At 36.3% G+C, this 21,925-nt stretch overlaps 1 protein-coding gene across 1 annotated transcript in view; it reads left to right on the top strand.

The window, feature by feature from the left end:
- SEC63 (SEC63 homolog, protein translocation regulator) overlaps nucleotides 1-21,686 on the top strand; it is a 72,999-nt gene extending 51,313 nt beyond the window's left edge. The window contains exons 15-21 of the mRNA XM_065911307.1: nucleotides 3,038-3,097; nucleotides 3,304-3,477; nucleotides 6,758-6,916; nucleotides 8,841-8,942; nucleotides 13,429-13,527; nucleotides 16,142-16,246; nucleotides 17,986-21,686. Coding sequence (XP_065767379.1) covers nucleotides 3,038-3,097; nucleotides 3,304-3,477; nucleotides 6,758-6,916; nucleotides 8,841-8,942; nucleotides 13,429-13,527; nucleotides 16,142-16,246; nucleotides 17,986-18,129 — 843 coding nt within the window. The 3' untranslated portion in view covers nucleotides 18,130-21,686. The remainder of the gene's footprint in view (nucleotides 1-3,037; nucleotides 3,098-3,303; nucleotides 3,478-6,757; nucleotides 6,917-8,840; nucleotides 8,943-13,428; nucleotides 13,528-16,141; nucleotides 16,247-17,985) is intronic.
- The last annotated feature ends 239 nt before the right edge of the window (nucleotides 21,687-21,925 follow it).

The following is a 21,925-nucleotide window of genomic DNA, read 5'->3' on the forward strand; positions in this document are numbered from 1 at the left end:
TTATTGTTGAGAATTTCATTACCTACTCCTTTTTAATCAGTTCTTGAGAGAATTTACTCCCTTTTATTTTTTATTTTAAAAAATACAGTAAAATAGCTCTTTTCCTAATTAGGTAAAAAATTTATGCTGTCTGGGAAACAAATTTAGGCAATGCAGAAAACTATGGGAAGAAATTAAAAGCACCTAAAATTCTATCACTCTGAGATCATCAGTTTTGAAGCTCATCCTTTGAGATGTGCCTGATGCATGAATACCCACAGAATTAAAATGATATTGATAACATGGAACCCTTATTTCACCTCTGCTTCCTTAGGAAGCCACCTTGTCAGACCCAGATGACCAGAACTCAGTCTTGTGTAAATCCTTTTGTATCTTTCTCCATGCTCATGTTTACTATCTGGACCTTTTCAGTGCATATATGTACATGCATACATATGTATGCTGGTACTGTTCTCATTCTTTTTCATTAAATCTAGTCATATATATGTTTCCTGCGTCTTGTTTTTCTCAGTTTTTCTTACATATTTATATTACTTCCCAAGCTAAGTGCACCTCCCAAGTTGCAAGTATCGTTGTAAGTAATTTTTACTAAACTATAGTATTTCAGCTCAGTTTTATTGAACCAGTGGTAGATTTTAGCCTCTTCTACTCTGAGGTCTATGGGCATCTGCAGGAAATATGCTGCATTTAAAACCCATGTCTATCTTTCTGGTTTACTTCACTGTATAATGGACTCCAGTTTCATCCATCTCATTAGAACTGATTCAAATGAATTCTTTTTAATGGCTGAGTAATATTCCATGGTGTATGTGTACCACAGCTTCCTTATCCAAAAAGACCAATATAGTATACTAACGCATATATATGGAATTTAGAAAGATGGTAACGATAACCCTATATGCAAAACAGAAAAAGAGGCATAGATGTACAGAACAGACTTTTGGACTCTGTGGGAGAAGGCGAGGGTGGTATGTTTCAAGAGAACAGCATCGGAACATGTATATTATCAAGGGTGAAACAGATCACCAGCTCAGGTTGGATGCATGAGACAAGTGCTCGGGCCTGGTGCACTGGGAAGACCCAGAGGGATCGGGTGGAGAGGGAAGTGGGAGGGAGGATCAGGATGGGAATACATGTAAATCCATGGCTGATTCATGTCAATGTATGGCAAAAACCACTACAATATTGTAAAGTATTTAGCTTCCAACTAATAAAAATAAATGGAAAAAATAAAAAAATAAAGTAGGCACTTTAAAAAAATAAATAAAATAAAACCCATGTCTAAAACCTCTGGTAGAAAAAGCATATTTTGTAGTTGTTGTTGTTGTATTAGTTGCTCAACTGTGTTGGACTCTGTGGGACCCCATGGACTATAGCCTGCCAGGTTCTTCTGTGCATGGAATTCTCCAGGCAAGAATACTGGAGTGGATAGCCATTCTATGATTCACAGTAGGACATATCAAAATAAAGATACTGATTTTATGGTAGCAGGTGGTAAAGGAAGCGTTTGTATGTATCATGGACTCTGGATGAGAGGTGCCTCCTGGGAGATGAGGGTGCTCCAAGCCGGTGGCCAGGGTTAGGTTTTGAATGCAAACTACACTGTCTCCGTGCTTTGGAATTCCTAGTCCGAGAAATGAGCACAAAGTTGTCCTTGGGCTGTTGACATTTCTCTGGTAATTGGTAGAAGAAAAAGCAGACGTGGCCTGGAGAAAGGGGAAGAATCAACTATTTATCTTCTAGTTCTAGTTTCAATTGTATTTCAATGTAATTATTAGAATTTAACTGACAAATGAAGAAATGAAGCGGAGATGATAGAATTAGGCTAGGCGATGACAAACTTTTTCTCTAAAGGTTCAGTCAGTAAATATTAATATTTTTGGTTTTTACAGGCCATACAATCTCTGTAGCAATGGCTGAACTCACAAATGGGCATGGCTGTATTCTAATAAAAACTTTGTTTAAAAAGCAAAAGATGGGCCATAGCTTGCTGGCCTCTGCATTAGGCCAGCAGTTTAGAGCCCAATAGTTAACGTTTTCACTTGTTAGCTTTAATAATTCTGGGGAGTTTATGGAACAACCCACTTGTCATGTTCTATATAGAGTCACATTGAATTCTTACTGGATGTCAAACTCTAAATTTATAGTGTCTACTGATACAGAATGGATTATTGGGTGGGTGGGTATGTCTCAGATATGTAAATTTTCTTGGTGTTCCACTTAGTTATATCTAAGTTATATTAGCAATATTGCATACAATCATAAATAAACTAATATTGGTCTCATAAACTTTTGAAGTTAGAGTAATATAATGTATTCAGATTCTCATAACTTTAAAATAGTGATGTCTGATTACTATTAGAATAAAAGTAAAAATTTAAATTATGAAATGACTGACTTTATAATAATTTTACATATTTTAAGGCATCACATTTATAAATTTAGATAGAATGTACTTTTCAAAATATATTCAAGACAGATGTGAGATATTTCAGAAGGTAACTTCTAAGGTGTCCTTTAGTGATGGCCAAATTTGCATACATACATCATTTAGTAACTGCTGAAAGCCTCCTGTCTAGCCGTTCGTTTGTCCCCACCTCCTGTAATTGTCAGCAGTTAATAAACTTAACTGATAAGGCTTCCCTGATGGCTCAGTGGTAAAGAACCCACCTGCCAGTGCAGGAGACAGGGGTTCAGTGCCAGATCCAGGAAGATCCTACATTCTATGAAGCACCTAATTCCGTGTGCCACAACTACTGAGCCTATGCTCGGGAGCCCGGTAGCCGCAACTGCTGAAGCCGGTACGGCCTAAAGCCTGTGCCCTGCGACAAGAGAAGCCCCTGCAGTCAGAGGCCTGCACACTGCTACTCGAGAGTAACCTCTGTTCTCCACACCTGAGGAGAGCCTCACAGCAACTAAACCCAGCACAGCCAAAAATACAGAAACGAGCTGATAATGTCTATTGAAAGATCGTTTTATATGAAAGTTAAATATAAGTTGGACAAAGTTTCTCTTTTTCCTGCTCCCTCTGCTCTAGGAAGTATTTGAAAAGGAGCAGTCCATCTGCGCTGCAGAGGAACAGCCAGCAGAAGATGGGGTAAAAGCTTGAGTTTACCTATCTATCTTTTCTGGTAGAAGAACTGTTCTGTTTAGCTCTCTGGTTGATTTATCTTGCTGTGGGAGAATCATTCACTTTACTAAAACATTTTATTAGTTTAGCCATTTCCATCTGAAATTTACTCTGACTCCCAAATGAAGCTATTGCTGCAACGTCTGAGTGTGTATGTGTGTTGTGATTTATAGCAGGGTGATACTAACAAGAACAAGACAAAAGGAGGATGGCAACAGAAGAGTAAAGGACCCAAGAAAACTGCTAAATCAAAAAAAAAGAAACCTTTGAAAAAAAAGCCTACACCTGTGCCCTTATCTCAACCAAAGCAACAGAAACAAAAACAGGCTAATGGAGTCGCTGGGAGTGTAAGTTTATTATCTATGTAAAGACTATCATTATTATCATCTTTGTTGAGGTCTGAAATACACTAAAATGTTCAAATCTTATATGTACAGCTCCTGAAGTTTTATAAATGTATGTACCCATGATCCCAGATCAAGGTACAAAACCCACCAGCACCCTAGAAGGCTCCCTGGTCCCCTCCTCAGTCAGTGGCCCCTCCATCCACCCCCACTCCCTTCCCCACTATGCTGTCATCACCATGAATTAGTTTTGCCTGTTCTTAAAATGCGTGTAAGTAGAGTCATTTGGCTGCTTTCATTCAACATTGTCTTTGACATTCTTGAGTATTATGTGTAGCAGCAAGTGTGTGTGTGTGTGCGCGTGCGTGTGTGTGAGAGAGAAATTCCATTTTATGAATATGCTACAGTTTGCCTGTCCTGTGATTGGTAGACATACAGGTTTTTCTAGTTTTTGCCTATTTGATACATGTCATTTTGTGGACATCTATTTTTCTTTGATTTGTGCCTATTAGTAAAATTGCTGGGTCATAAAATAGGTGTATGTCTAACTTCCTGAAAGAGCCCATTTTCTAAAGTTGTACCATATTATGCTCCTACCAGCAAAATATGAGTCCAGTTATTGTACATTCTCACCAGTACTTAGTTTTACCAGTCTGTTTAATTTTAGCCACTGTAATGGATCTGTAGTTGGTATTTCTGTGTGTGGTCGTTTTTGTATTTACCTTATGACTAATAGTATTGAACACCTTTTCACATGCCTACTGGTCATTTGGATATCATCATTTATTTTTGGATTATTTGTCTTCTGACAGCTTTGTAGGATTCTTTTATATATTGTGGATAAGTGTTTCTTTTAACTTTCTTAATGGAGTTTTAGATGATTCTTATTAATAATAAAGTCTGTTTCAGAAATCTTTATGGTTAAGTGCTTTTGGGTCCTGTTTAAGACATCTCTGCCTATCCCAAGGGCACAAGGAGAGGTAGATACTTTGTTTCCTTCTATAAGTATTACTACAGTATTTTACTTGTTATATTTAGCTCTGTGATGCATCTTTCATTTTTGTGAATAGTGTGAGATTGGGATTATGGGCCATTTATTTTAGCACCATTTATTGGAAAGGCTTCTGAATTGCGGTCGTAATTTGTTGTAAAATGAGTTACCGTAACTGTGTATGTGGAAATCTCTTTATGGGCTCTCCTTCCATTGATTATTTGTCTCTTGTGCCAGTGCCACACTGTCTTAATTATTGTGGCTTGAAGTTTTAAAATGGAATAATGTAAATCCTCAAACTCTTTTTTTTCTTTTTTAGTCCTCAAACTCTTATTTTACTTCTTCAAAATTGTCTTGACTATTTTATGTCCCTTGCATTTTCAGCTAAAATTTTACAATAATTTTGACAATTTCCACCCCCCCAAAAAGCTGCTGGCACTTAGATTGGTATTGTGTTTAATCTTTGGTGCAATATGGGGAGAATTCACAGGTTAACAATATTGACTTTTTATTCATAATTATGCTTTATCTTTATTATCTCCCTTAATTTTTCTCGGCAGTGTTTTATGATTTCTCTTGGCAGAGAATGACACACCTCTCATTAGATTTACTCCTGTGTTTTTGATGCTTTCTAGTGCTATTGCAAACAACATTAAAAAAAGCTCATTCTTCAGTGTTTATTGCTGGTGTATAGAAATACAATTGCCTTCTAAATATTTACCCCATATCAAGGATTCTTGATGAATTGACAATAATTGTAACAATTTGCAGATATTAAAAAAAGATATTTTACATACACAGTCATGCCATCTGGGTATGAAAACAGCTTTTCTTTAATCTTTATGCTATTTCATCCTTTTTGCCTTACTGGTGCCAGCCAGAACTTGCAGTAGTTGATTCGAAGTGAAGATGGCAGTCACCTTGTCTTGTTGGTCTTATGGAAAAAGCATACATTATTTCACCATTGAGTATGATGTTAGCTATAGAGTTTTTGTAGATATACTTTATCTATAATATTTATCAGGTTAAGGAGGTTTTCCCTCAGTTTGGTTTTTTATTATGAGCATGTGCTGAATTTTATTAAATACTTTCTCTCCATATATTGTGATGATTGTATGATTTTTCTCCTTTTTATGTGGTGAATTATACTGATGAATTAAAAAATTAAATTATCATTGTATTCTGTAAACAAATCTCATTTGTTATAACATAGTATTTTTAAACTATTTATCTGGGTTTGATGATACTTTGTTTAGGATTCCTGTAACTATTTTTAGGAGAGAATATCAGTTTGTCATTCTTGTAATATTCTTGCCAGGTTTTGGATTACATTTATGCTGGCCTCATTAGTTAGAGATTACTCTCTCTTTTTCCTGGAAGGGTGTGTAAGATTGGATTTGTTTCTTATTTGGAAGAAGTACATAGAGAAGCCATCTGGGCTTGGAGTTTGAAAAAGAATTTAGTTATAGAGTCCATTTCTTTAACATAGTCTACTTTTTTTCTCATATCAGTTTTAGTAAATTGTGTTTTCCAAGGACTTTGTCTATTTCCTCTGACTTGTCAAATTTATTTAAAGAGTTATTAATACTATCTTTATTTTTGATGTCTTTTGGATCTGTAGTTATGTTATTCCTAATGTTGGTAATTTTACTGTGTCTTTTCCTTTGTCAGTCTTGCCTAATTTATGAATTTTATTAATCTTTTTAAAGAACCAATATTTAGTGTTGTTTGGGTTTCCCTTTTTTATATCTGCTTTCTCTTTAATTGATTTCTGATCTGTATTTACTTCTGACTTCTTTGCATTTAATTTGCTATTCTTTTTCTTGCTTCTGGAAATGGACTAAGTATTTTGTTTGGGACATTGACTTTCCTTTTTGCATTATACTATTAGTTATTGAAGATAATATTAAACTCTCAAAGCAGTACTTTTCTATAAACTTCTCCTTATACTGTATAAAATATTATATAATTGATGTCTTTGAAAAATGAACCAGTTTAGCCATTGTTGTATATTTTGCAAATAGAAATAAAACATTTTTTTCTTTTTATCAGCTATGAAGAATGAATAAAATAACTGACAAATAAGCAGATAAGTCAAACGTTAAACCTCTTCAGCTTGACTCCCACATATTTATGTATAAGAATGTTCATAACAATTTTTAATAATTCTATATCAATAGTGAAACTGTAGTCTTAAGCCAGTTTAATTATAATGAACATAGATTAGTTTCAGGGACTCAGGATGTATTCACTGAGACATTCAGAACTTTTGTGGTTGCTTTTTCCTTTTAGGAAGCTGCAGTAAAGGAAGATGAAGAAGAAGTTTCTGACAAAGGCAGTGACTCTGAGGAAGAAGAAACCAATAGAGACTCTCAGAGTGAAAAAGAAGATGGTAGTGACAGAGACTCTGATAGAGAGCAAGATGAAAAACAAAACAAGGATGATGAAGCAGTAAGACATAGGTTTAAATAACTGGAATTATACCTCAGATGATAGTTTTGGTTTTTGTTGTTGTTTTTCTTTTGCTTACTTACTCTCTTTGCTTGTTTTAAACAATACTAGTATATTTTATACTGTTGCATTACTTTCAGACAGTGTTTTTGAGAGATGGTGGTTGTAATTATGAAGAAAAATTACTTCTGACAAGGACTGGAAATCCTAATTTTCTTAAATCTTACATTGTTAGATAGAGTAAGACCTGGGTCTGAAGTGAACTCTGCTTGTTCTCTCTAAGGCAATTTTTTGTGTTGGAGATGACTCTGGAAATACGAGGAAGAAAAGGTTGGTTATGAAATAGGTAGCAATTACTTGGAAGAGGTTCTCAAAAGTTGCAGGCAGTGTTTAGGGTAAAGAAACATTACTGTGGGCTCTAATGTCAAGAGTTTGGTTAAGGGAAAGGCTAATAGTTACAGAATGCCACCTTGTTTCAAGAAGTATATAAGACATTCAGGAAAAGGGGAAGTCACTGAGGGATTGAGATGGTGAGAGTATAGGGAATAGAAAAAAATCTCATGGCATGGCGTGAAGTTGCACATGACTTATGAGAAGGCTGCAGAAAAGAATATTTGGTGAACAAATAATGGCCCATAGATGCTCACTGCAGATTAACTGTAACTTGATCAGCCAATTTTTTTTTTTTTTAATATTTGTGTTGTTCTTGACTGGACCATTGGTCTAAAAGTAACTCCTGTGGTTTCGGAATTTAAAAGAGATTGCCTGAATAGCCTCTGAAGCAAAAGCAGAGGCTGGGGAAAGAAAAAGGGGGGGAAGAGCAAAGGATAAAAGTATAAGGAGATAAAGTACTTGCCTTTGGGATGGGAGAAAAATAAGGATGTCTGTTTTTAGCAGTTGCTGGCCCTTGAGTGTTTTTGTACTTTGAGAATTAAGTTGGTTGCCATGAAATTAAAACCTATCAAAGAAATTATTACCCCTCCCTTTCTTTTAGAAGGAGTTGACATACTTCTTTCTGATTATGGCTCAGTGGGTAGGAATCCGTCTGCAGTGCAGGAGACACAGTAGATCCCTGGATTAGGAAGATCCCCTGCAGAACGGCATGGCAGTCCACTCCAGTATTCCTGCTTGGAGAATCCCATGGACAGAGGAGCCTGGCAGGCTGCAGTCCAAGGGGTCGCAGAAAAGTTGAACACAACTGAGCGACTAAACACAGCATCCTTGCTTTGACAGAGAGTTGACGTATTTCTTTCTGATTATATTAGGGTTAGTAGAGGTGACTTTAGGGTTTTGATAAACTGATTTCTTCAGATGACCAAAAATACCTTCATTCAGTTAACAAATAATAATACAAATAACAAATATTAATAGGAATACAAAGCCAAATGTGAACGTTTCTGCTCCTGAATGATGGTAACCTGAAGGGGAAGGCAGACTGGTGAATAAACGTTATAGCACAAGAGAGACTGTGCATTGTGCAAGGGGCCGTGATGGCACAAAGAAAGGCGTGATCAACTCAGCTCTGGGAGGATGTCTGTGGGACCCAGGAACTCCTGCTTTAGGCTTCAGGTGCTCCTGAGAAGATAATGAGTAGGAATTTGCCAGGTAGAGAAAAAGGAAAGCAAAAATACAAACAAGGTTTAAGAGTGAAGTAGCCGGTGAGGTCAGGGAAGTCTAGCAGTTTGAAATGATTGGAATAAAAAGTGAAGAGAGGAAGGCAGTGACAGGAGACTGGAGGGAGAGGCTCAGGTCAGGTCATGATTGGTAGTGTAGTTCATGCTAGACAGGTTAGATTTATGAAAAGAAGCAATGTAAGTTTTGAGCAGGGAAGTGATCAGATTTGTGGGACTGAAGAAGATGGACACCCTTCAAAATGATCGAAAACATGCTTAATTTCCATTATTTCTAATTTTCACTTTACTAGGAGTGGCAAGAATTACAACAAAGTATTCAGCGAAAGGAGAGAGCACTACTGGAAACCAAATCAAAGATAACACATCCTGTCTATAGTCTTTACTTTCCTGAGGTGAGTTATTCATCCACAGCCTCGTGTTTTCCTTCTTCTGGTCAGATATTTCTTAGTTGCTCTTTATCTTTTCTGTAGCATGAGTTGACTCTTATCCTCTCTGTAGTGTGTACTGATTCAGATGCGCTAAATGTGGTGTATTCTCAATATGTCACATTTTTGAAGCATATATTTCAGTATGCATTACTGTGAGTAAATGAGTTGTTTAAAAGGAGGATTGTCAACTGTTTAAGCACCTTGTTGTCCTGGGCTTCTGTCTTCTGTGCCTGGATTACTGAGGGTTGTACTTACTGATGATTTCTCACTTGCAGTTCAGGCAGTCTTAATGAGACAAATGCATACTTTGCCTGTGACTTTGTGTGGCTTTTGTGAGTCTCATACTTCTACCATGTTTTGAATAGGATGAAAACGTTCTTAAATTCTGCTCATGGATTTTGTTCTGAGGGTCCTATACTGGCCATCTGGAGACGCTAGACTTGTTCTGATACTTGCCCTGATCCGTGGGGAGAAGGCAAGCTCAGGCCTGAGGGACCCTCTGAGTTTAGTAAGAGCTGATCCCCAAGCTCCAGACTGATCACTAGACGTTCTTTGTCCCCTGTGCTTGTTTACTTTGGGGCTGTGGCCTGTTCAGCTTTCCATCTCTTTGATAGGCTGTTTTCTTTCAGATGAATTTGAGATCAATTTGAGATTTTGACATATTGCTTTTGCAGATAATTCTCTGTGGCTGGAGGTCAAGGACTATTGCCTGTTAGTTCAGGGAAGCTGTTCCACAGACTGCTTCGCAGCTTTGCCATAAAGCCTTCTGCTCACCACTTGTGTTTGGCGGGTGATTTCATGTATAAATATGCTTTCTGCTCTAGAATGTCAATCTATAGTTACTGAAGGCAAGTTCCTAAGTAATTTGGCTCTCCTAATAAATGAGTGGCTATGCACAGACTTTTGTTTTTTGACTTGGAGAGCAGTCAGCCCAGGATTCCATCTTACTGTGCGTGCTGATCTTCTGGCATGTCCTGAGCTATGGCCCATCTGTTAGGGGCATTTCGCCCATTGCAGTGTAGTCTGCCAGCACCAAGGCTCCTGAAATCAAGCGAGTAAATTTCATTCATTCATTGGGTTTAAAAGTACCATGGGACGCTGTAAGCTGCATAATTTGTACCCTTGTAATAGACAGCTTCATTTTAGACCATGCTTAGTTAATAGGCAAAGCATTCATTTACTCCCTTAGTACATTTTAGTAGTGAAAGTGCCTCCTTGTAATTTTATCTGCATAGTAAACATCTCAGAGTGCCGTTTATCAGATGGACTTTATTTGGAATTTTCCTAACTTCTACCTGTCTACCTTCTCATGTATATTACTTAAAGTTTTATGTTAATAATTGACTTAAATGTTATTGAAACTCATATGTTTAACAAGAATGGTTGGGAATTCCATGCAACAAAAAACCAGTTTGGTTTAAAGTGCAAATAACTCATGGTAGAGACTCTTTTCTACTTTAACCATGTGCATCAAGAGAATCTGGGTGCAATTCCATAGGTAATGATCACTAGCTTCTTAATGTTTATTTTTCTTGAATGAATCTCATTTTAATCAGATAGATTTGGGGCAGTGGGAGGCATTCTCTAAGTAGAGATAAAGAATAAATGCACATTCTTGAACATGTATGTTCTAGTAGTGATATTTCTGAAAATGAAATGTCAGACTGCTTAAATAGAGAAATGTTTACCTCATTTCATTAATAATCATAACTTTTAAAATTGTTATTGAAATATAGTTGACATACATTGCATTAGTTTTAGGTGTAACACCTAGTAGTTTGATGTTTGCACACATTGTGGGATGATCACTACAGTAAGCCTGGTCACTGTCTGTTCCCGTTCAGAGTCACTGTAATGTTACTGATCATCTTCCTATATTGTACATTACATCCCATGCCTTACTTATTAATATCTTATAGCTGGAGGTTTATACTTCCAAATCTCCTTCATTATTTCTCCCGCCACCTCCACCCCTCTCCCATATTTGTTCTCTGTATCTGTGAGTCTGTTTTCATCTCAATTTGTTTGTTTTTTAGATTCTACAAATAAGCGAGATCATGGTATTTTGTCTTTCTCTGACTTCACTTAGCATGATATCCTCTAGGTCCATCCATGTTGTTTCTGATGTCAAGATTTTGATTTCTTACAGTTTGAGTAATATTCCATTGTTTATATGTACCTTCTTTGTCTATTCATCCATCAGTGAACACTTCAGTTGCTTCCATATTTTGAATATTGTAAATAATGATGCAATGAATTGATGTTCACATATCTTTTCAAATTAGTGTCTATGTTTTTTTTTCCTTGGGGTAAATTGCTCGAAGTAAAATTGCTGAATCATATGGTAGTTGTAGTTTTAATTTTCTGAGGCTTTTCCATACTGTTTTCCAGGGTGGCTATGTTGATATAACTGTAATTTTATTGGAATCTGTGTCCTAGGCATTTTATCAGATATTTTGTATTATCTCAGTTTGTCTTCACAACACAACTTGAGGTAGGCATTCATCACTTAACAGAGAAAAAAGGTGAGCTTTCAAGAAGTAAAGTAATTGGGTCTGGATGACTTAGAAATAGACATTGGCAGACTACTGCCTGCAGGCAAATCTGCTTCCCAGCTTGTTTTATAAATGAAGTATTATTGTAAATGAAGTTTTATTGGAACAGAGCCACACTCATTCTTTCTGTAATACAATGGCAGAGTTGAGTAGTTACAGCAGAGTTGAGTAGTTATAGCAGACTCTTTGGCCTCTAAATCTGTGAGTTCTGCACCTGCAAATGTGGCGGGCCAACTGTACCACGACATTTTATGTAACAGACTTGCACATTCATGAATTTCGGTATTCTGGGGGTGGAGTGGCCCTAGAATTGATCTCCTGTGAGTACAGCAGTACTCCACTTTGAGTCTGTTGTTTCTGCCCATTTTGTGTGTGCAAAACAGATGTAGAAAGACATATGTATACACCTATACCTTTTGTTGTAGTAGTCCTAACCCTTGGATTAAGCAGAACTTGAGTTAGTCATCCACTTACGATTTGTTATCCTGCTTATTAATGTTGCATTGCCTTGTAGTTTAAGGCATTTAAACAAAAGCTTTTAGTTGAACTTAGTGTACCATTATTAGGAAGATAATAAACCATATTTTAATGTCTTAAGATTGAAATAAAATAGAAAGCACAAGTGATTTTGGCTTAAAGATACAGACTTTTTCCTATGAAACTATTTTCAATAAAATTATTTTTTTAAACTTCTCTTGGATAATTGAGACTCTAGTGTTGCTTTGGTTAATTGGAGTATCCTACAATTTATTTTATTTTTAGCTCCAAAACTTTTTTTTAAGCCATTTTAGAAAGGTATCTTCCCTATCCCATTCTTAAACAGTGGATGCAAAGTGGATGAATAAAAAGTTACTGATCTTGCTGTAATTCAGTGGTGATTGTTGACCACGCTGAAGTTTGGTGCTCCCAGACTGGTCTTCCAATTTTTTTTTTTAAATAGATTTTTGTCTCCTGTCAGTGTTTCCTGCTATCATTGTGCATTCTGGTGGCAAATTCTTTACCCAGCCCTTTTTCTGTTCCTAATCTTTTATGTAGTACAACTGAAAATGCTGAGCTTATTGAAATCATGTACTGTAAGTGGTACAAATAGATTCTTAGAATATGAGATGCTATCTTAAAAATAACGTGTTTTAATGTATTGATTTCTGATATTGTTACCCAAGTCCCTTCCACTCCTACTTCCTGTCTTTTGCTTATTACTAGCTAAGATTACTAAAATTATTTGCTAGATGAATTCATGATAGCTTATACTGTTTTATTTTTTAGCATATCTTTTATCATTTAAGGTTAGTTAGGGGTTTTTAAAATGCAGAGGTTCATCAATAGGGTTTAAGGGGCCATTTGAAACCCCAAAATTATGTACAAAATTCTTTTGTTGGAGAATGGTTCTAAGAACAGTTTATTCATTCAGTAAATGTTTATTGACATCTATTTGGTACCAACCATGGTGTATGTGCTGGGGTAGAGCAGTGGCTAAAGGGCAGTACAGTTGGCCCTCTGCGTCTGTGGGTTTTGCATCCATGGATTTGATCAACTGTGGATTGAAAATGTTAGGGGGTAGATTCCAGACAGTCCAAAAAGGCAAACTTGAATTTGCTGGGTATTGGCATAGCAATTACATTGTATTAGATATTATAAGTAATCTAATCTAGAGGCTAAATAAGGTGTACAGGAGTATGTGCATAGGTTATATGCAAATACTATGCCAATTGATGTAAGAGATTCGAGCATTCATGGATTTTGGTATCCGCATTGTGGGGTGAAAGGGGAACTTGTTTGGAATCAGTCCCCCTAAGGTGCCAAGGAGTAACCATACCCCTAAAATGAGATAAGGCAAAACTGTATTTCTCTAATTCTTTTTGGCTATTTATACTCTTCTCTTTTTTTCTTTGCAGGAAAAGCAAGAATGGTGGTGGCTTTATATCGCGGATAGGAAGGAACAGACATTAATATCTATGCCATATCATGTGTGTACACTAAAAGATACGGAAGAGGTAAGTATACAACAACATTATTTAGATATAAAAAACAGTATAGAAATCCAATTATCATATATGGCTTATTGCATTTTATTTAAAACACATTTTGTAACTCTTCTCTGACAGCTTTTGGAGGGAGCTCATTGGAAATTTATAGAGTATTAAATTGTTAAAGGTAGACAATTTGGTGGTCTTTTAAAACCTTGTTCTCAACTTATTTTGGGGAGTTTTCACTGTTACTGTCTTAAGAATACTTGCCTTACCATATCTCCAGAATTTAGTTATGTTCTACAAATTCTTATGAGTTTTATCCTCGTTGGATTAGTGCTCAGAAATTATGGTTTGTATCCTCATTAAATTAGTGCTTTTGTGTTAAAAACAAATGTAAGTACTAGTGATTGATTTTTTAAAGTGGAATTTTTTATTTTATTGCATTGTCCACTGTCAGTGACATCACTTAAATAGCATTGTGATGAACATACTTTCCCCTTGGATTGCCTTGTTTTTCTTTTTGATTTTTTTACGTTACTATTTGAGAAAGAAGTTTCTGTCTACCTGGGCTTGGTAGACAAGAGCAAAGCTTTTGAATTTCAAGAGAGTTCTGTAATGATGATTTTTAAATCCCAAAAGTTTTTTCCTACCTTTGTAACTAAGTAGTAAATGTTTAAAGTAGTTTATTGTTGTTTGACACTTAGCGATAGTGCCAACTTATGGATATCTCTTTCACAGAGTAATTTTAACATTTTTTAAAATTTAAATTTTACCCATTTTTGAATGAATAATACATGTGCCTAGTTAGTGTTTCAGAAGATATACAGAAGTGCACACACTGAAACATGTTGTATTCCTGTCTCTCAGTCACCCATTCCACTTCCTGGAAACCATCAATATTACCAAATTTTTATGTATTCTTCATGTGATATTGTAGTAAAGTACAAGCATATACATAGGTATATTCTCCCAGTTTTGCACAAAAAGTAGCATACATCATGTTCTGCACCTTACCTTCTTCTCAGTGATAAAACTTGGGATTTGTACCATATTAATACAGAAAAAAGCTTCATTGTTTGTTTTTACAGCTGCATGATATTCTTTTGTGTGGAAGTTTATTTATTCAGTGCTCAGCTCTTTAGTGAACTTACAAGGTGTTTCTTGTGTTTTGCTGCAATGAATAACCTCATATCATTCAAATACATCTATAGGATAAATTCATAGAGGTAGAATTAATGAATTAGAGGCTCTGTACATTGTAATTTTGATAGATGTTGTTAAATGTTTATTTCTCCATAGGGAAAAAGAATGTTCAAGTATAGTATGTTCATTGCCTCTCAGTTTGTGAGATATATAAAAATGTTGCAGGCATATTATCATGTCCCCATAGACTATTCATCCATGGGTTTTGACCTCTTTCTTTTTCTCTGTGACACCAGCTGAGTGTCCTGTGGTTAACTCAGTACTGACACTATTTCCTCAGACAACTCAGATTAAGGTTCAGTCCCAGAAGACTGCTGTTGCCCCTCTGTCCATCTTTAGATGCCAGTTTCAAGTCCCAGGTTGTCGCCTGTACTTCTGATCAACTGGCTGTAAATCATGGTTCCCATGATCCCCTCCTTGGGTTCAGCAATTTGCCAGAATGACTCATAGAATTCAGGGTAACATATTTACCAGTTTATTTTGAAAATAATATGATGAAGTAGATGACTATCCGGATGAAAGAGATACATGGGGCAAGGTATGTGGGAAGGGATGTCGAGCTTCCATGCTCTTTCTGAGCAATCTGCTCTCCCAGCACCTCTGCATGTTCACCAATTTGAAAGCTCCTTGAACCCCTTATTTTGGTATTTTTATAGAGGCTTTATCACATAGGCATAATTGATCATTCACTCAGTTTTCAGCCTCTCTCCGGAGAGTAGGGGGTGGGACTAAAAGTTCAGGCTTCTACTCATGACTTGGGCTTTCTGGTGACTGGTCCTCATCTAGGAGACCAAGAGTTGCCTCATTAGAAGAGAACTCATTCTTATCATCTAGGAAATTCCAAGGTATTTGTCAGCTCAGTGTCAGGAACCAGATCCAAAGACCAGATTTTAGAACAGAAGATGCTCCTTATGTGCTCTTGTCACTTTGGAATTAGAGGGATTTGAGGAGCTCTGTGACTGAGGGCAGAGACATATGTATATACATATATATATATATATATATATGATGAATGTATTTTCTATTCTCTCAACATTTGTTCTAGAAATAAGAAAATTTGGCAAGAACTATTCCTGTTTGGTGAAGTCTGTTTTAGTTCAACATTTCATTTATTTTACTTTTATACCCAGCTTCATTTCTTCAGGTTATCAAGATAGAACTTGGTTGCTTTAAATATGTTTTCTTGAATTCTGGAGATAGAAATTACCCCTATCAATTCTGCCTATTTTTATTTCCTTTTTACGTAGTACATATAGTGTCATATATGTACATACATTTGTTGTCATTAGAACTTTTGTAACATGTGTTAAGACCTCTTCTGTCATCAGAGTAAGCACTGACTATTAAATACTCTCTGGTCTAAATATGTTAGGAGGGATCTATTGTTTCTTCCATTCTTTAAAATATAGATTTTAAGTTCTGATTTATCTTCTAGGTAGAACTGAAGTTTCCTGCACCAGGCAAGCCTGGAAATTATCAGTATACGGTGTTTCTAAGATCAGACTCCTATATGGGTTTGGATCAGATTAAACCACTGAAGGTAAGAATAATGACTATGCTGTAAATATGGTGTTCCCTAGAAATTGTCATATTGAGTGAAGTAAGTCAGACACAGAAAAACAAATATCATATGATATTGTTTGTATGTGCACACTAAAGAAAACTGCAAATAAACTTACTTAGAAAACAGAAATAGAGTCACAGATGTAGAAAACAAACTTAGGGTTACTGGGGTGATAAAGTGAGGGGCAGGGATAAATTGGGAGGTTGGGATTGATCATATGCATACTACTATGTATACAAAATAAATAGCTAATGAGAACTTGCTGTATAGCATAGAGAACTCTACTCAATACTCTGTAATGCCTATATGGGAAAAGACTCTTTAAAAAAAAAAAAGAGTGGATTTATGTATATGTATAGCTGATTTTTTTTTGCTATACACCCTGTCAATCAACTATAATAATAAAGTTTTTTTGAAAATGAATTTTTTTTTCAATCTATGGTGGCTATGGATTTGCATTATTATACTTGTGTGGGAAATGAAAGTTACCACTTCCTCCTTTTTGAGAAATTTTCAACTACCTGAGAAGGAAGGAAGAAGAGAGATACATAGAGGAAAAGAGTGAATCAAACCATGCAAAAAGTTTTTTATACATTTTTGAGGTAATAAAGGGAACTTAAAAAAATAAGGTTGTCTATTTGAATAAGTGTATTACATCTTAGGGAAGCATTTCTAATTTTGAAATGTAGAATAACAGGGAAAGAGGTCCTCTCATAGTTTAATATAATACACTTGATGGACTGCTCTCAATAATAAGCTTGTGTTAAAGGAGTATGATGATTTAGAACCTCGAGTATAACTTACCAGTGTGATAATTTTAATACACTATAATGTGCCATACCTTTATAGGGCCTCACCAGATGGTTTCTGTTTTCTTTAGAAAGGCACATGTATTTCATTTTAGAGTGTACACTTGTGTGAGTATCAGTTGAAGCACATTCCCATCGATGTTACCATTTCACTTGTGAAAGTGAAAGTAGTGAAGTTGCTCAGTCATGTCCGTTTCTTTGCGACCCTGTAGACTGTGTCCATGGGATTTTCCAGGCAAGAGTACTGGAGTGGGTGCCATTTCCTTCTCCAGGGGATCTTCCCGACCCAGGGATTGAACCTGCATCTCCCACATTGTAGGCAGATGCTTTACCACCTGAGCCACCAGGGAAATCTCTTGAGCTTTTTATAAAGGCATGCTATTGCGTTGGAGAGATTGTGCTGAAGAAGTGTTACACTGTGTACTGGGACTCAACTGAAAGGAGCCGGCAAAGGCGTGGCATTTTTTCCCCATGAGGGCACTGTATTTCTCCCCATTGGCTATAGGATGTTACTTCATGAGGAGTCTGGAGGCTGCAGATACCTCTTTGGAAGTCATGTTTGAACTTTTTTTCCATCCACAGAAGACTTATTAAGAACAGTGTTCCTGCTCAAGAGTCAGAATTATTCATCTTTCATGCTGCAGAATAAATAGCATATAGCTCCTGTAAAATCATACTATTAAATATTAAACCACACTAGAAACTTAACTATACTAACATGTTCCTAGATTCACGTTTTTATTTTGTGGATGAGTATCTTTTCTTAAATGTGTTAAGTTTAGAGTTAAAAGATGTAATCTTTTCTTTACAAGTGCTGCTGTCAAAGAAAACCTTTTCTTTACCAGATATTTCTTCCATTATTCCTCCCCAGATTTCTAACGTCTATATTTAATTCTTCTTTTCTAGTTGGAAGTTCATGAGGCTAAGCCTGTGCCAGAAAATCACCCACAGTGGGATACAGCAATAGAGGGGGATGAAGACCAGGAAGACAGTGAGGGCTTTGAAGACAGCTTTGAGGAAGAGGAAGAAGAGGAGGAAGATGATGACTAAGCAGTAAACGCATGGACCACAATATGTGCACATCTTTGCAAGTTTTTGCTGTTTTGGAAGTGTATAATAAACCAGAAGCAGTGCAGAACTGATGTTGAGGGAAGTGTTACTAGAAATGGGCGTGTTACCAAGGCAGTGGCGGTGCCTTGGTACAGTCTGAAAAATGCTTAAGGTTTGTGAAAGCCTTTCAGGTATGGGGTGGTGCATTTATTTCATCCGCAAATGATAATAAACCCTTCGTTACAACTGTCCAGAAGTGTGGGCTATGTATTATCTGTCATCTATGGTCCCAGTAAAAGTAAAGGTACATGAAAAACAATCTATAAATGAGTGACCTTTCTTTGTTTAGCTTTAGTTTTAACAAACATTAAAGTATGTATGATAAACACCACAAATGTTTTAAGTAACATCTGCTCAAGTTTTAATGTCTTAATAAGCTCTATTATTCATTTACTGACATTTTGCAGTGATATAAGACTATTTATAATAGGTCCATTCATAGCTTTAAACATTTTATTTTTGCCTATCTTGGTCATAAGTTGGCATTCTGTCACATTCCACATAATCTAGAGGGCTACATTTTGGGATTTTTCCTTTTCTTAATTGCCCAGAGTTACCAGATAGATTATAAAAATGGCTTCTAATGGCTTAAAACATTTTTAAGCCTCTATTTTAGCAGATCAATGCAGGATCTAATTCTTTTTATAAGCTATAGACCTAAAAATGATTGTGGGACCATACGTTCTCTGATGTTGGTGACTTATGTTACTAAACCTTTTTAAAAAGGTCACTATAAAAGCTGAAATACATTCTTAGCTTTTAATCTACCTGACTCTATCAGAAGCCTTTTAAGGTAAAATATAACATGCAAAGGAGACATTTTTTTGTATTCATTTTGGACTCCTGTCAATAAAATAGAAGTTTGACTCATTTTATGTTTGTAATGGTGTGTGTCTTTTTACTCCCAGAAAGGGATATAATAGGAGAACTCATTCTTTTATTTTTCAACTAAAAATTTAGTAATATGTCCATGACTGCTAAAGTGACTGCTATTTCTGTGTACTATAGAAAAACCTGTGATTGGGGGGAACTTTCCCCTCACACTCTCCCACAGTACAGCCTGCAAGGATCATGCTTACAAAGAGTAGAAATGTGTACATGATGAAGTATTGAGGTAAAATGAATATTTTTGTTACTAAACACGGAGGAAACATAAGTTTATATTATAGTACTGATGGTAATAATCCTCCCCTGTCAAAATCTCCGTAGATCCAAGTGCTGTTGGAATACTAATTTGTGGCCTAAACTTGAAAGGTGGCCACTTCCCATGCAAAACTACCACTGGTATTTTGTTACTGCAGTAGTTGGAAATAAAATTTGAAACTTACCAAAGCATGAATTCTTTTTTTTTTTTTGGTTCTAAATTTGGGATGTAGTATTTCCTATAACATGGTCAAAGCAGATTTTTTCTCTGGAGCCTTCATTGTCTATTTTTGCTTTAAAAGTGTTAGTGAGACCCTTCCTGGGCAAGCAGGAGTGCCACTGATTTGTTTGTGAGGATTTGTTTCATTTTGTAAGTAGAGGGTAGTTTTAATTTTCAAGTCAGGTTTTGCTGGGAAGCTGCTGGTCACCTAAGGAAGGTGGAAGGGAGTGGACCAGCCAGTAGCATCGAGGGAAAGGAGAGGTTAGAGAAAACTCAGGTGGTGTGAAGGCAAGGGAAATGAGCAAATGAAACAAAGTGTAGTGTGCGCAGTTCTGATTTTCTTGAAAGATACTTTCCAAGAAAAGTACTTATTCTAGTGGCTGCTTTGTCTTAAAGAGGTTTTATAAGTTAACTACTGGCTTCTTTCTCATTTTTAAGACTAGAGGATTTCACAACCTAGTAATTCACCACAATGCTTGAAAGTAAAAATAGCATCACCTCATTAGGAAATCCTACTGGTCTGTGTTGCTTTGCCATTTGTGTGATACATGCGTACTTGGCAACCAACAGCACATTTTCCTCTAATGAGTGCTTTAAGTAAGCTCTTTCCATATCGCCATAGTGAAATGACTGAGCTTTCATTTTATCATTCTCTTCTCTCCAGCAAGTCTCTGAACTCTGCATCCCCTCTTTACTTCTCTTGAGATGTAATAACTAATTTATCCTTGTGTGTATTTAATCAAATGGAACTTTCTTTAAGTGTCGTTTCAATTTGGTCCCATCAAGAAACACATTTTGTCAACAGAATAGATGAAAACCATCAGTGTGTGTATGTAAAGTGAAAACAGTTTTTTATGAAATGAAGCCATTGTGTAGTATTTTTATCGTTTGAATTGGTGAGGTACCTATTAAAAGGTACTCCTCCAGAGGAGACCATCAGTGAAAGTCTTTCAGTTATAAATTTTTGTTGCACAACTTGTTTGAAGCCCTATGTGCATATCTCAGTCTCAAAGTCAGGTGTTTATAGCCTTTAAAAATTAAAAAAAAATTTTGTGAATTTTTTTAAATTAAGGAGTACATGGAATAAGGTTTTCTGTGTAGAGCATAACTGTGTTCTCTACCCCAGCTTGCACTGCGTGCTGGAGAAGGATGAGCCTGTCTGGCTGCAGGCTCCCCCGCGAGAGGGGAAGCTCAAGTCCTAGGTAGGAGCAGAGCAGGTGGACACCAACCGGCTGATGTGGGAAAGGGGAGCAAGGGTGTGGAGGAATGTGAAGAGGCTCTGAGCATGTAATTCTTGACCACAGCATTTATCCAGTCATTTGCTTCAGCCAAGCAAAGACAGATACTGGAGTGGTCTTTAGCAACAATTGTAATTTCATACGTAATTCCACAGCGCACATATTTTTCGAGGAGTTGTTCATTGTTCACCACCTGTTTACTGAATTTCAACGTGTCCAGGTCTGTGATCAGACGCTGGGCCTATTAAAAGAATTTATCTTATGGCCCACAGGTATTAAGGCAGGCAAATGTATAGCAATCTATTTTAATCCGTTTGCATTCTAATGGCCATTGTTTGGAATGCATTTTTTTGGTTTTTCCATTGTAGGCAGAGGAGGGTTTTTTTTTTTTTAGGTGCTAGCTATTTGTTGGTTTTGATTGTTTCTTTAAAGCGTTTCCTCCCTAAATATTAAACTTCATAGAATCCCCAGTTTAATCTGCCCTATGATAACTGAGACAGCTATCGGTGAACTATAATGTGACATTTTACCAACTGTGCAGTGATTAGTCCAACCATGTCTTAAAAAGTTAGCATCAAGCATCTTAACATTTAAACTTGATGCTCAGGCTATTTTGCAACACTTAAAAAAGCTGTGATCTTGTACATTTTTCTGTAACTAGCTAAAAATTCAAATCTAGCAATCATTGGCATGCTTTAGGGCTGTGGTTTTAGGTGGGGATGTGTGCCTCCCAGGAGTAAGCAGTAGTCAGTCTATTGGGAAAATGTTAAAGTGGTTGTTTGTATTTAATCTCAACCTTTTAAATTTCTATTTTTGTGTGTTTTATAATGTACATAATATATTGTACAATTGTACACTTCTATAATTTATAAATAAATACATTTATTGGCGTATTAGACATTCTTTTCTGATTTCAATGCTTGATCAAATATTTGGATATGCTGCTTTAAAGTGTTGCTGTAGTGCCGTTTAAAGTGTTGGTATAATGCCATTTAAGCAAAAATGAAGGTTTGGGGTTTTAGTACTTAACCATTTGAGTTCACAAGATGTTGCTCCTTTGCTAGAGTCAGAAGGTCGGCATTCACTGTGTAGCAAAGTGGTTATTTTCTGAGGTGGAACTGAGTAGGTATGCTGA

Source organism: Muntiacus reevesi, chromosome 19 (genome assembly GCF_963930625.1).
Source record: "Muntiacus reevesi chromosome 19, mMunRee1.1, whole genome shotgun sequence".
In the NCBI taxonomy this organism is placed as follows: Eukaryota; Metazoa; Chordata; class Mammalia; order Artiodactyla; family Cervidae; genus Muntiacus; species Muntiacus reevesi.